Below are 14362 nucleotides of genomic sequence, written 5' to 3'. Positions count from 1 at the left end.
TCTCACCAGGAACTTGTCTAACTTTGTCTTGAATCCCTGGAGGGTGTTTTTCCCTATGACAGATTCTAGAAGAGCGTTCCAGTTTTCTACCACTCTCTGGGTGAAGAAGAACTTCCTTACATTCGTACGAAATCTATCCCCTTTCAACTTTAACACAACTACAAACAGTACAAAACACAGCTCTGAGACTAATCTATTCAATAAGAAAACACGACCACATCACCGAGGCATACCTCGACTCACACTGGTTCCCAATTCAAGCAAGAATATCAAGTTTATCAAGTTTATCAAGTTTATTAACAGAATTTGATTTATCGCTTATTGAAATCACTAAGCGATGTACATTACAATATATAGCAAGGTAAAAGAGTTTCACAAATTAACAATAAACATTTGACTAAAACAAACAGGTAATTGGGATGGAAAGATTAAAAGTTACATATTTCGTTAAAAATAGAAAATTGGGGAAAAACGATAGGTAAGGGTACATAAAAATCTCAGCTATTAAAATATTAAAAACATAATCTGCTTTAAACATTGAAGGCATCTCTAAATAGATAAGATTTTAAGGATTTTTTAAATATTAAGATATCTTTTTCATCACGAATATATTGGGGAAGGGCATTCCACCATAGGGGACCTGTCACTGAAAAAATATCTGCCCTTCTAGTACCAATAATCTTCAAGGAAGGAACTGAGAGAAGGTTTTGGTTAGAGGAACGAAGTGAACGTTGAGTATTATAGGGTATCAAGAGCCTGGATATAAATTGGGGTTCTTCACAAGCTAAAGTTTTGAAGATGAGTAACATTATTTTAAATGTGATTCTATGGCTAATAGGTAGCCAGTGAGAATCTATCAACAATGGAGAAACGTGATCGTACTTTTTTGCATTATATATTAACTTTATTGCGGTGTTTTGAATCAGTTGTAATCTTCTTTTTTCTTTTGATGAAATATTAAGGAATAGAGCGTTGCAATAATCAAGTTTAGATATTACTAAAGAATGGATCAGTATTGTAACAGATTTTGGAGTCAGAAATTTGGATATTGATCTAATACGACGTAATTTAAAAAAGCAGTTTCTAACTGTTAGAGAAATATGTTCATGATAAGTGAATTTATCGTCAATTAGAACGCCAAGAATTTTAACTGAGGGAACTAGATTGAGTGTGGAATTATTAAGAATAAATTGATTTGACAATGTTATGTCATTTTTCCAAGTAAATAATACAGCTTTAGTTTTCTTTATGTTAAGGGATAATTTGTTTTTATTTAACCAAGAATGAATTATTTCTAATTTTTGATTGATGGATTTGATTTCGTTGTCGCATTTGGGATCTAAAGGGTGTATGAGTTGAACATCGTCTGCGTATGCAAACGGGGTAAAGCCTATGGATTGACAAATGCTTAACAAAGGAGAAAGAAAAATGTTAAACAAAAGGGGGGATAAGATAGAACCTTGAGGGATACCAAATGTAGAAGTATAAGCTTTTGATGTTTCATTTTTGAATTTAACAGAGGAAGTGCGATCTGCAAGATATGAGGTTAACCAAGTAAGGACATTATCTGTTATGCCTATTGATTCTAGTCTTTGTAACAGTAACTCATGATCTATGGTGTCAAACGCTGCTGAAATATCTAAAGAGAACAAAATGACAGATGTGTGGTGATCTAAATGGTATTGAATATTGGTAGTTAGACCTATTAACGAATATTCAGTGTTATGAAATTTTCTGAATACTATTTAAATACTATTTAAATTCTACTGTCTATTATTTAAATCCATAAATGGTGACAGCCCAGCCTACTTGAATAACCGCTTAATCCAAACTACCACAACCAGACACAAGAGAACCCAGACACCATTCACATACCCTCCAATCAGAGACATCAAATGGAAAAAACTGTACGATGGCCACCTAGCTACACAGGCAGCCAAACTAGACCACCAACTCTCCAATCTACTAATCGCGACCCCAGACTACAAACCTTTCAGAAAAGAAATAAACTCTGCTATTCAAGAAATCCATAAAGACTAACCCACACCGTATGAAACATTTCAATCCTCTGAAGCAACTGGCTCTACTCTAACACCTCTAGACATGTCCAGAAATCCTGTTCTGTAATCTGCCTTGAACTGCAAGGTAATGGCAGAATAAAAATGACTAATGTAATGTAATGAATCAGAGACTCCTGGGTACTATTCCAGCTGGCTATAGGCGTTTACATTTATACACATAAATGAATAGAATGCCAATACTGACACACACGCATGTGCCCAAATGTCAATTTCCTTAATTTCTTTATTGTCCCACAGAAAAGTCCAGAACTTGTTGGCACCGGACATAACCCACAGTTTCTGGGCTGGTCTGTTGAGACTAAAACAAAGAACATTATCCTTATGACGAAGACCACACACCATTTAAGTGGCCTTCCTCTGGATAGACTCCATCCTTTTGAAGGTGTGGCCAGAATTGCACACAAAATTCTAAATGAGGTCTCACCAGAGTCATTTACAGGGGCATCAATATCTCCTTTTTCCTACTGGCCATACCTCTCCCTATGCAACCTAGCATCCTTCTAGCTTTCACCATCACCTTTTCAACCTATTTGGCCACCTTAAGATCATCACATATAATCACACCCAAGTCCCGCTCTTCCGTCGTGCACATAAGTTCTTCACCCCCTAAACTGTACCCTTCCCTTGGGTTTTTGCTGCCCAAATGCATGACCTTGTATTTCTTACCATTAAAATTTTAGCTTCCAAATTTCAGACCATTCTTCAAGCTTTGCCAGGTCTTTCTTCATGTTATTCACATCATCCAGCATGTCTACTCTATTGCAGATTTTGGTATCATCTGTAAAGAGGCCAATCTTACCTAACACTTCACCAATATCGCTTATAAAAAATGTTAACAACAGACCCAAGAACAGAACCTTGAGGCACACCACTGGTAATATCCCTTTCCTCAGAGTGATCTCCATTGATCACTACCCTCTGTCGCCTTCCACTCAACAAGTTCCTGACCCAGCCTGTCACTTTAGGACCCATCCCGAGGGCACTCAGTTAGTTTATTTATTAGACGTCTGTGTGGAACACTGTCAAAGACTTTGCTAAAATGTAAATACATCACATCTAGTGAACACCCTTTATCCAATTCTCTGGTCACCCAGTCAAAAAAATTGATCAGATTGGCTGACAAGACCTACCTCTAGTGAATCCATGTTGCCTCTGGTCCTGTAATCCACAGGATTCCAGAAACTTGACCATTCTGTTTTAAAAGCGTTTCCATTAATTTGCTTACCACAGAAGTCAGACTTGCTGGCCTGTAATTTCCTACTTCTTACTTACTTCCACTTTTGTGGCGAGGGACCACATCTGCCTTTCTCCAGTCCTCCGGTACCACTCCCGACTCTAAAGACTCATTGAAAAGGTCAGTCAGCGGAGCCACCAGAACTTCTCTAAGTTCCCTCAGCACCCTTGGATGTACACCATTTGGCCCCATTGCTTTGTCTACCTTTATTTTAGCTATCTCCACATGAACACAACCCTCTGAAAATCAATCAAGGTCTATTACTCCTCCATCCCTATTCACGATTGTCTTCTGTAGTCCCACTCCCAGCAATTCAGCCGTGAACACAGAACAGAAATATTTGTTAAGCAATTCAGCCTTTTCTTTATCAGTTTCTACATATTTCCCCTTCACCTTTGAGTTTCACAATGCCACTTTTGCACTTTTTCCTATCACTAATATATCTAAAAAATGTCTTGTCTCCACGTTTTACCGTGTCAGCTATTTTTTCTTCTATTTCCATCTTTGCTTTCCTAACTACATGACCAGCTTCTCTTAACTTTTCCAGATATTTTTGCCCATTTTCCTCTTTCTGCAATCTTTTGTAGTTTATGAAAGCTAACCTCTTATTTCTTATCTTCTCAGTTACTTCTTTTGAGAACCAAAACAGACTTCTTTCCCTCTTATTTTTACTTACTTGCCTCACAAAAAGGTTTGTCACCCTTACAATTGTTCCTTTCAGTTTTGCCCACTGCATTTCCACTCCTTCCAGACATTCCCATCCAAACAATTCCTTGACGTAATCCCACATATGAACAAAGTTAGTTTTTTTAAAAGTCTAGAGCCTTTGCTTTGAATGAGCCCCCTCTATACCCATCTTAATATTAAACTGACAGAATATTAGTTGATACATGGAAAACCTTAAGATATGTGAACAATCTAACACCTATTCCAATTCATAAATCAACAAATCAAACTATATGGCTCAACTCCAAGATTCAAATTGGCGATTTAAGATCATCTGGAAGCATTGGATGATGGCAGACGTTTTATCTAATGGTAAGCTGCTTGAGTTTTCATAGTTGCAACATAAATTTGGTCTGGATAGATTACAAAGTTTTAGATGGTTGCAACTGAAGCAGGCCATTCAGGCGGGGTTGCCTGACTGGAAAAATCTTAATAATCAATATAGTTTAGAATTCTTATGCTTTCAGGTGGACTTCCTGAGGCACCAGGCCGCCCAGTGGTATAAATTAATATCTGGATTTATGAATAAAAAACCAAAAAATGGTCTTCGAGACATTTGGAGCATTGAGATCAAGCATCAAATTACTGCATCTCAATGATCACGAATTTTGTCTTGGAGGATGAGATGTACAGTGTCTGCATCTATGAGACAAACTTGGTTTTTTCTGTTACAAAGAACATTCTGGACCCCTGTTCGTTTACAAAAATTAGACAGCTCTAAGTCTAATAGATGTTGGCACTGTCATCTCGAAGCTGGGACTTTAGATCATCTATTATTTTATTGTCCATTTATATTGGCGTTCTGGAAATCGATATGGGCCCAAATAAATAGGTTGTTAGAAAATCCGGTGGCCTTAACATATGATACTATTTTATTTGGCATGTCAATGAGAGCAAAAAGTCAGATTTTTTCAAAAAACAATAAGCTTTTACTTATTTTGACTGGAGTTGCCATGCAACAGATTACATTCAACTGGAAAAATTGGAGCAGATTAAATTACAGTTTTTGGTGGAGTTCTGTATGTCATCTATATAAAATGGAAAGAACATTAGCCACAGAGAGGATATTTTGGTAAATTTTGAGATGTTTGGGGACTATTAACAGACTTTTGTAATGAGTAATAAACATTTTTCCTTAATAAGATAATTGAAATGAGGGGATAGGGAGGGGTGGGATGGGTTTCTGATATTTTATTAAAATGTGGATTTATAGAAAAGTATCTTGTATAATATAATACAAATGAATGATTTTGAAGTTATAGGGATGGGAAGGGGGAGGATAAATTTAATGAATTTAAGATGATTATAATAGCAAATCAAGTGATGTTTTTCAATTCAATTGTTATTTCCTGATACACTTGATGTAAGTTGTAAAAATGAATTAAAAAAAATTAAACAACAAAAAAAATATATTAAACCAAATCATGCAGTGATCACTGGATGCCAGATCACCCATTGTAATATCAGAACCACTTTCCCCATTTGTAAGCACTAAGTCCAGTATGACCCCCAATCCATTTGGGTTCCATTACCAACTCTGGAACAGTTCTCCTTGTAGAGAATCCAGGATATCCCTAGAACATAAGAACATAAGAACTGCCTTCTCCGGATCAGACCTTCGGTCCATCAAGTCCGGCGATCCGCACACGCGGAGGCCCTGCCAGGTGTACACCTGGTGTAATTTATATTCCACCATATCCTTATATGCCTCTCTTAAGGAGATATGCATCTAGTTTGCTCTTGAAGCCTAGGACGGTAGATTCCGCAATAATCTCCTCTGGGAGAGCATTCCAGGTGTCAACCACTCTCTGAGTGAAGCAGAACTTCCTGACATTAGTCCTGAACCTGTCCCCCCTTAGCTTCATTACATGTCCTCTAGTCCGTGTCAAATTGGACAATGTAAATAATCTTCTCTGCTCTATTTTGTCGATTCCTTTCAGTATTTTGAAGGTCTCGATCATATCCCCACGCAGTCTCCTTTTCTCAAGGGAGAACAATCCTAGTGTTATAAGTCTGTCCTCGTATTCCAGTTTCTCCATACCCTTCACCAGTTTTGTTGCTCGTCTCTGCACCCTCTCCAGCAGTTTTATATCCTTCTTTAGGTAGGGAGACCAATGTTGGACGCAGTATTCCAAGTGTGGTCTGACCATTGCCCTATAAAGCGGCATTATAACTTTCTCCGATCTACTCGAGATTCCTTTCTTTATCATGCCCAACATTCTATTTGCCTTCTTTGCCGCTGCCGCGCATTGTGCCGACGGCTTCAGGGTTCTGTCTATCAGCACACCCAGGTCCTTTTCTTGTTCACTCTTCCCCAGAGTTGCACCTGACATTGTATACTCGTATTCCTTATTTTTATTGCCTAAATGCATTACCTTGCATTTCTCCACATTGAATTTCATCTGCCATTTCTCCGCCCATGTTTCTAACTGACACAAGTCGCTCTGGAGTTTCTCGCTATCATCCTGCGATCTGATTGCCCGGCATAGTTTTGTATCGTCTGCAAACTTGATGATCTCACTGGATGTTCCTTCCTCTAGGTCATTGATATAAATATTAAAAAGGATCGGCCCAAGTACCGAGCCCTGGGGCACACCACTAGTCACTTTCTCCCAGTCGGAGAACTTCCCATTTATGCCCACTCTCTGCTTTCGGTTTTCCAGCCATTTGCCTATCCATCTTTGTATATCCCCCTCTATGCCATGGCTATGTAGTTTCCTGAGAAGTCTTTCGTGTGGAACTTTGTCAAACGCTTTCTGGAAGTCCAAATATATTATGTCCACCGGCTTCCCACTATCGATTTGCTCGTTCACGGTCTCAAAAAATTGGAGTAAATTAGTCAAACATGATTTCCCTTTCCTGAATCCATGTTGACTGGGTTTCATTAAGTCATATGCGTCCAAGTGCCGGACTATGCTATCCTTGATCAGTGCTTCAACCATCTTGCCAGGGACAGACGTAAGACTCACAGGTCTATAGTTGCCCGGTTCCCCTCTCGATCCTTTTTTGAAAATTGGGGTGACGTTCGCTATCCTCCAGTCGTCCGGTATCTGTCCAGTTCTGATTGTCAGGTTTGCAAGTTTTTGCAATAACTCTCCGATTTCAACCTTCAATTCCTTTAAGACTCTCGGATGAATCCCATCCGGTCCAGGGGATTTGTCGCTTTTAAGTTTGTCGATCTGATAGTATATCTGGTCTAAGTCCACTTCAACTGTGGTGAGGCTGTCTTCTATTTCTCCTGCAAACACTTTCTCCGCTTCAGGTATTGTTGAGGTGTCCTCCTTCGTAAAGACGGACGCAAAGAAGGAATTTAGTTTGTCTGCGATTTGTTTATCTTCCTTGACGTACCCTTTTCTTCCCTGGTCGTCCAGGGGTCCCACTGCCTCTTTTGCAGGTTTTTTCCCTTTCACGTATCTAAAGAAGGGCTTGAAGTTTTTGGCCTCCTGGGCTATTTTTTCCTCATATTCCTGTTTTGCATTCCTCACCGCCTTGTGACATTTCTTCTGATCATCTTTATGTTTGTTCCAGGCTTCGGTTGTCTTTATGCATTTCCATTTTTTGAAAGAGTCCTTCTTTTCTTTTATGGCTTCCTTCACCTGTATGGTAAGCCATGCCGGTTCTCTTTTGCTCTTTGTTCTCCGATCTTTGGAAATCTTCGGAATGTAGAGATCTTGTGCTTCTGTGATAGTATTTTTCAGTAGTGTCCATGCCTGATCAACCGTTTCAAGTTTGTCCATCATCTTCTCGAGTCGTTTTTCTACCATGGCTCTCATGCTATCGTATTTACCCTTTTTAAAGTTCAAGGTGGTGGTTAAGGTTTTGGCATGTTTCCCTTTCCTGATGTGTAGTTTAAAGTTGATTACATTATGATCACTCGTTCCCAGTGGAACTATGACTTCCACTTCTGTTATCGGTCCCGTGAGGCCATTTAGGACCAAGTCCAAGGTGGCGTTGCCTCTTGTCGGCTCTTTTACCATTTGTTCCAGGAAGCAATCCCCTAGCACCTCCAGGAACTTGGCTTCCTTGCCGCAGTTGGAGGTTGCTAGTTTCCAGTCTATCCCTGGGAAATTGAAGTCTCCCAATATAATTACATTGCCTGTCTTGCATTCTTGTTTGATTTCCTCCATCATTTCTGTGTCAGTTTCCTCCGCCTGTCCTGGTGGACGATAGTAAAGGCCAATTTTCGTATCTGCGCCATATTGACCAGGAATTTTGATCCAGAGTGACTCCAGCTTCTCTTTCCTTTCTGTTTTAACCATTTCAACAGAATCTATCCCCTCCTTAACATATAGAGCAATACCTCCACCTTTCTGCCCTATTCGATCTCTTCTATACAGTTTGTATCCCTGTAGTACTGTGTCCCATTTGTTTTCTTCATTCCACCATGTTTCTGTTATGCCAATGATATCCAATATGTCACGTCTTGCTATTGTCTCTAGTTCCCCCATTTTGTTACCCAGACTTCTAGCATTTGTATACATACATCTAAGTTCTCTTCGTGTTACCTTTTTGGACCTTCTACTCTTGGCCGTCCCTGTAGCTTCAATTTTGGTATCCTTTACTGCTCCTGTGTTATCACCCTTTTTTGCTGTGTGGTCGTCCCCTCCTATGTCTGAGTTGTCCCTTCCTGCTTTTTCTCCCTTATTGGCTGTGAGGTCGTCTTCTCTTGTGTAGGTGTAGTTGTCCTTGGCTTCTTCGTCGGGGCATCCTGCTATCCGTACCATCGACCGGTGGTCGACTGTCGGCTTTCCCCTATCTTTCAGTTTAAAGCCTTCTCGATTGCCTTCTTCATGTTGCCTGCCAAAACTCTTGCTCCTTCCTTGTTGAGGTGTAGTCCGTCCTTTCTGTAGTACTTGCTTTTTCCCCAGAACGCCGTCCAGTTGCGCACGAAGTCGAAGCCTTCTTCTTCGCACCATCGTCTCATCCAGGCGTTGATTACTTGCAATTCCCCTTGTCTCTTTCCATCCGCTCTTGGTACTGGGAGGATCTCGGAGAAGGCCACCTTCACCTCCCTGATCTTCAGTTGTCTTCCGAGAAAGCGGAGCTGGCCCTTCAGCTCTTCCCTGTCATACTTCCGCCCGCTCACATCATTTGTCCCCACGTGGATAAGTACAGCGGTGTCCTCTCCCCCTGCTCCATCTATAATCCTGGAGATCCTGTTGGTCACATCCTTCACTCTTGCGCCAGGCAGACAGGTGACAACTCTGTCCTCTCTTCCTCCTGCGGTGTAGCTGTCCACATGTCGTATGATGGAGTCGCCTACGATGATCCCCATCTTCTTTATTCGGGAGTTCCTTGGGGGGCGTTGGTCCACGTCCTTGGAGTAGGGCCAGTCTTCCTTCTCCAATGATACTCTTGAAATTGTTTCCTGTTCTTTGGGTGGGGCGATGTCTTCCTGTGGTCTCACTATTCCTCCTGGTGTGCGGTTGTCTCCTACCTCGTCTTCGGTTTCTTCTGTGTTTGCATGGGTGTCTTCTCTCCTCACATCGGTTTCCTGAGTTTCCTGAGTACTCTCTACATGGTGCTGATGAGCTTCCTCTATGAACATTTCTAGTTCCTTGACATCGTCGTTTGGGCTGTACTCCACTAGAATCTTCTCCTGTGCTCGGATTCTGTCTTCGAGTTCCATCACTGTTCCTTCCAGTAGTCTTACCTGATATTTCAAGCTATCCATCTCCATGCATCGATTGCAAATGTATGCCTGGATCCCCGAAGGGAGGTAGTCATACATATTGCAGCCGATACAGAAGACCGGAAAGCTCACCTTCTGACTTCCTTGGGCTTCCATTTCTTGCTTCCCTTGTGTGTGCTTGTGTCCCTTGCCTGCTGCTTCGTTATGTTGCTTGCCTTGCTGTCTCTTTTGTGTGTGCTGTCTCCGTTCTACTTCACCTTGATTGTATATGTGGGTTTGTTCCTTTGGCGTCTGTCTCTTCCTTACCTTCTGTGTTTGTCGCTTCCTTTCTTGTGTGTGCTACCTGTGTTCTACCTTTGTCTTGTGTGCTGCCTTTGCTCTAGCTTTTCTTCCTGTAGCTTGTTTTTGTTTGTTCCTTCTGCGCCCGCTTCTTCCTTACCTTTCAGTCCTTTCTTGATGTTCTTGGTGTAGTAACTTGGCCCTTCTTGAGGCCCTTCGCAAAGGCGCTCTCGGGGCGCCGTTGGCTCCTCCCCTTTCAAGGGGGAGTCCGGCGCAGCCTCTGACGCGGTGGGGGTGGGCGGAGCGAACTCTCGCCGCTTCCCCGAGCCTCCTGGTTTCTGTCTCGCCGCTTCCCCTGCTGTGTTCGGCCCGACGCTGCTCCTCTCTCCGGCCGGAACACAGAGAACCCTGACGCTGGTCTTCTCCTCTCCTCTGCCGCGTGTGCCGCGCTGACTCCTCCCCTTTCAAGGGGGAGTCCGGCGCAGCCTCTGACGCGGTGGGGGTGGGCGGAGCGAACTCTCGCCGCTTCCCCGAGCCTCCTGGTTTCTGTCTCGCCGCTTCCCCTGCTGTGTTCGGCCCGACGCTGCTCCTCTCTCCGGCCGGAACACAGAGAACCCTGACGCTGGTCTTCTCCTCTCCTCTGCCGCGTGTGCCGCGCTGACTCCTCCCCTAGAAGATCCATAATAGGGATACCCCAGTCAACATCTGGCATGTTAAAATCACCTATTAGTAAAACTTTCCTTTTTAAATATATTCTGAATGTCTACTGTTAAATCTCTATCCACTTCTTCCGTCTTTGAAGGAGGCCTGCATATCATACCAATATAAATATATTCAACATTCTCTCTTTCCATATTGATCCACAGTGCCTCTTCCTTGTCCTGTAGATCTTGCAATTATGTGGCTTTAATATGATCTTTAACATATAACGCTACTCCCCTTCCTTCTTCCTACCTTGTCTTTCCTGAACAGATTTTTGCCCGGTATAACTACATCCTAGTCATGGTTCTCCGTGAATCACATCTCCATGATTGCCACTATAATCCAACTCCTCTTCTTCCATCACAGCTTCTAGATCCAGAATCTTGTTTCCCATACTTCGTACTTCTAATATAATAAAACCCTAGCCGCGCATGCACACTCTTATCGGCGTGTTACCTGATCTGTAGTTCCGAGGTCGGCAGAGTGCGCATGCGCGCTTACCATGCATCTCTCTCGCAGCGGGCTTGCCGGCTCCGGCCAGACTGACAAAGTTTATTTTCGAACCTCACCAGCGTTGGAGAAGACTTCCGACTCCAAACCTGCCAACTCCAGCAGCGTCTGCAGCACTCTACACATGCTGCTTCGGGGCCTTCTACTGCCCTGATTTGCTCTGCTGCATCTCTGATGATGTCATCAGGGACGTGCCAGAGTAAATCAGGGCAGTAGAAGGCCCCAAAGCAGCGTGTGTAGAGTGCTGCAGACGCTGCTGGAATCGGCAGGTTTGTCAGGACCGCGGGAAGGGAAGGGGGGGCGGTAAGGGACTAAGGGAACCGGCTAGACCTCGGGAAGGAAAAGGGGGGGTAGGGGAAATGCTGCTACTGCACAGGGAAGTGGTGGGGGGGAGGGAAATGGAGGGGGAGGAAATGCTGCTGTGGCTGCTGCAAAGGGAAGTGGGAGGAGATAAATACTGCTGCATAGGAGGCAGGGAGAGAGACAGATAGATAGAAAGAAAGAAAGACAGACAGCGGGAGGAAGGGAGACAGAAAGAAAAGAAGAAAAACACAGGGGCAGGGAGAGACACAGAACGACAGACAGACAAAGGGGGCCAGGGAGACAGACAGACAGAAAGAAAGACTGCGGGAGGGAGAGAGAGACAGAAATAAAGACAGACATATATTCTAGTACCCGTTAATGTAATGGGCTAAAATACCAGTTAGTATGTATTGCTTTCCAGACATTGCCCCCTTTTCCCATCCATGTAGAAGTATTCATTGAAATTGTGACCTGTTTAACTATATAATATGTATGTTTAATCTGCAATCCGTTCTGAGCTCTTTGGGGACAACGGGATAGAAAACAAATTAAATTAAAATTAATTAAGATATGCAGCAACATCATTAAAAATAGCAGAAAAACAGGACATATCTTAAAAAATAGTCAACATGCACATGCAAGATATCGGTGGAATGTTAACAGAAAACAGTTGCAGGACTTACATATCCAGTACTGAAATACGCGTGATTTCACCAAAATGTTAATGCCTGTTCAAAACAGAGGCAAATTAAAAAAGAAATTCAATTACATTGTTATGTCAAACATATGTACATGCATTCTCTCATTATCACATTTATAGAAGCTCAGACCTGTAGCATAATTTCTCATCTGTGTCCAGTACTGGTCGCCATACCTCAAGAAGGACATGGCAGTACTTGAGGGAGTCCAGAGAAGAGCGACTAAACTGATAAAGGGTATGGAAAACTTCTCATATGCTGATAGATTGAAAAAGCTGGGGCTATTCTCCCTGGAAAAGCGGAGACTTAGAGGAGACATGATAGAAACCTTCAAAATCCTGAAAGGCATAGAAAAGGTAGGCAGGGACAAATTCTTCACAATGTGGGGAACCACAAGTATAAGAGGGCACTCGGAGAAATTAAAAGGGGGCAGGTTTAGAACAAACGCTAGGAAGTTCTTTTTTACTCAGAGGGTGATGGACACATGGAACGCACTTCCAGAGGCCGTGATAGGCCAGAGCACTTTACAGGGCTTCAAAGAAGGTTTGGATAGGTTCCTAGAGGATAAGGGGATTGAGGGGTACAGATAGGAGTTGAGCTAGGTAATAGGAATAGTCAGGGACCACTGCACAGGTGAAAGGCCTGAGGGGCCACTGTGGGAGTGGACCGCTGGGCGGGATGGACCTCTGGTCTGACCCAGCGGAGGCAAATTCTTATGTTCTTATCTGTTCATTTGATATCATATGATTAATTCAGAATGTAATGTTGTAAATACAATAAAACACGCTGAATTATAAAATTTGCCACTGAAATTGTGATAAAGTCTGTAATTTTATCAAACTTACTAAGAATATGCAACAAGTCTTCATTCCTACAGGGCACATTTTTTAGATTGCTTTCTCAAAGCAAATGGAGTGAAAACCCAAAAGATTAGGTTCTTGAAAGAGATAGATCGATACTGGGCTACTCCCTGAGAAATAAGTCTAATCTGCTCATATCAAGAATGCATAGTACAAATGTAAGGGGGGAGGGGGGTAGTTTTTTGGTCTTTCAATAATAGTTGTATTGATAGGAAAGAATTTATTATATGGTATATGTGTTTGGTATGTGTAATGAAAAGGGTGGGAGGGAAGGGGATGAACTTTATTAATCTGATTATTGCAGAGTATCAAGTGTTGTACCCAAGTTAAAATGTTGTTCTTTCTGATACACTTGTTGTAAGTTATAAAAATGAATAAAGAACTTAAAAAAAAAAACCCAAACTTTCCAATTCTTAGAGAATTCCACAAAAAATAAGGAGGGGCAAAAATAAGAGAATGTACTGGGGTGCTTCAAATTTCTGATAAAGAGGACAAGCAATCTCTTTTGGGACAAATTTCTGCAACCATTATATTAGATACTGAGGCTCACCATTTCACAAAGTCCAAGGTCTAATGCTTGCATACAACAACCATCCAGCATGCCCTACTCTACACACAATATCGGCTAGATCCAACCTAGCAGTACAGACCACCTTCGTAGGAATATTCCATGCGCTCAATCAGCCAAGTTCACCAATACTACGGTAAGGGCCTGCACCACCAACCCTGCTTATTAACTAGTTACCTTTGAAGATGAGGAATGCAGTGTGTGGAAGCTCATCAAACCAGTGCTCATGACTGCGCTTTGCCTAGATAGGAGACACGTATTACAGTTAAACCCAGCATCAGAAAGTTAAGTAAATAAATGCAGAACTCCCATTCTCATTTTGCTTGATTTGGTCTGGCTTTTTCACAAAATTATTGAATCCCTTGTTTTCTCTAAGCTCTGTCCTCCCATTTACTGCCTCTGATCTTACTGAAATATACTCTGCTTACCTTCCATTTTAACCCAACAACTTCATAAAAATTGTAAAAATCCTTTAATCTGTTGAAAAGAAAGACAAGCAGGTAGTCAATATACTGAACCAACTTAGTCATCCATGTATAAAACTAATTTTTACAAAAAAGGACTTGGCTAACCAATCTTCATTAGACACTGCAGGCAATCAAATTATCCTTCGAGTAAAGGAAAGAGCTGCAGTAACCTATATAGGCTAAAAAAAAATTCAGGTCCTCCTTAACTCTAAATCCTGTCTTGAACCCAGCCCCTTCCTAAATTTTGAGATTAGGCAGCCACAAAATCAATATTCAGATTCACTATTTCAAGTGAAAGGACT

At 41.9% G+C, this 14362-nt stretch overlaps 1 protein-coding gene across 4 annotated transcripts in view; it reads right to left on the bottom strand.

The window, feature by feature from the left end:
• TPCN1 (two pore segment channel 1) overlaps nucleotides 1-14362 on the bottom strand; it is a 182301-nt gene that overhangs the window by 60588 nt on the left and 107351 nt on the right. For all 4 annotated transcript variants that reach the window (XR_004540412.1, XM_033955855.1, XM_033955854.1 and 1 more), the window contains 3 exons: nucleotides 14022-14070; nucleotides 13771-13834; nucleotides 12151-12195 (listed from right to left, as the gene is read on the bottom strand). Coding sequence is in view for 3 of the 4 variants with exons in the window: in XM_033955855.1 (XP_033811746.1) it covers nucleotides 12151-12195; nucleotides 13771-13834; nucleotides 14022-14070 (158 nt within the window). In the remaining variant the exon portion in view is untranslated. The remainder of the gene's footprint in view (nucleotides 1-12150; nucleotides 12196-13770; nucleotides 13835-14021; nucleotides 14071-14362) is intronic.

This window comes from Geotrypetes seraphini, chromosome 8 (assembly GCF_902459505.1).
Source record: "Geotrypetes seraphini chromosome 8, aGeoSer1.1, whole genome shotgun sequence".
Taxonomy (NCBI): Eukaryota; Metazoa; Chordata; class Amphibia; order Gymnophiona; family Dermophiidae; genus Geotrypetes; species Geotrypetes seraphini.
The sequence above is the reverse complement of the archived record's forward strand: the minus strand, read 5'-3'. Positions and strand labels throughout refer to the sequence as shown.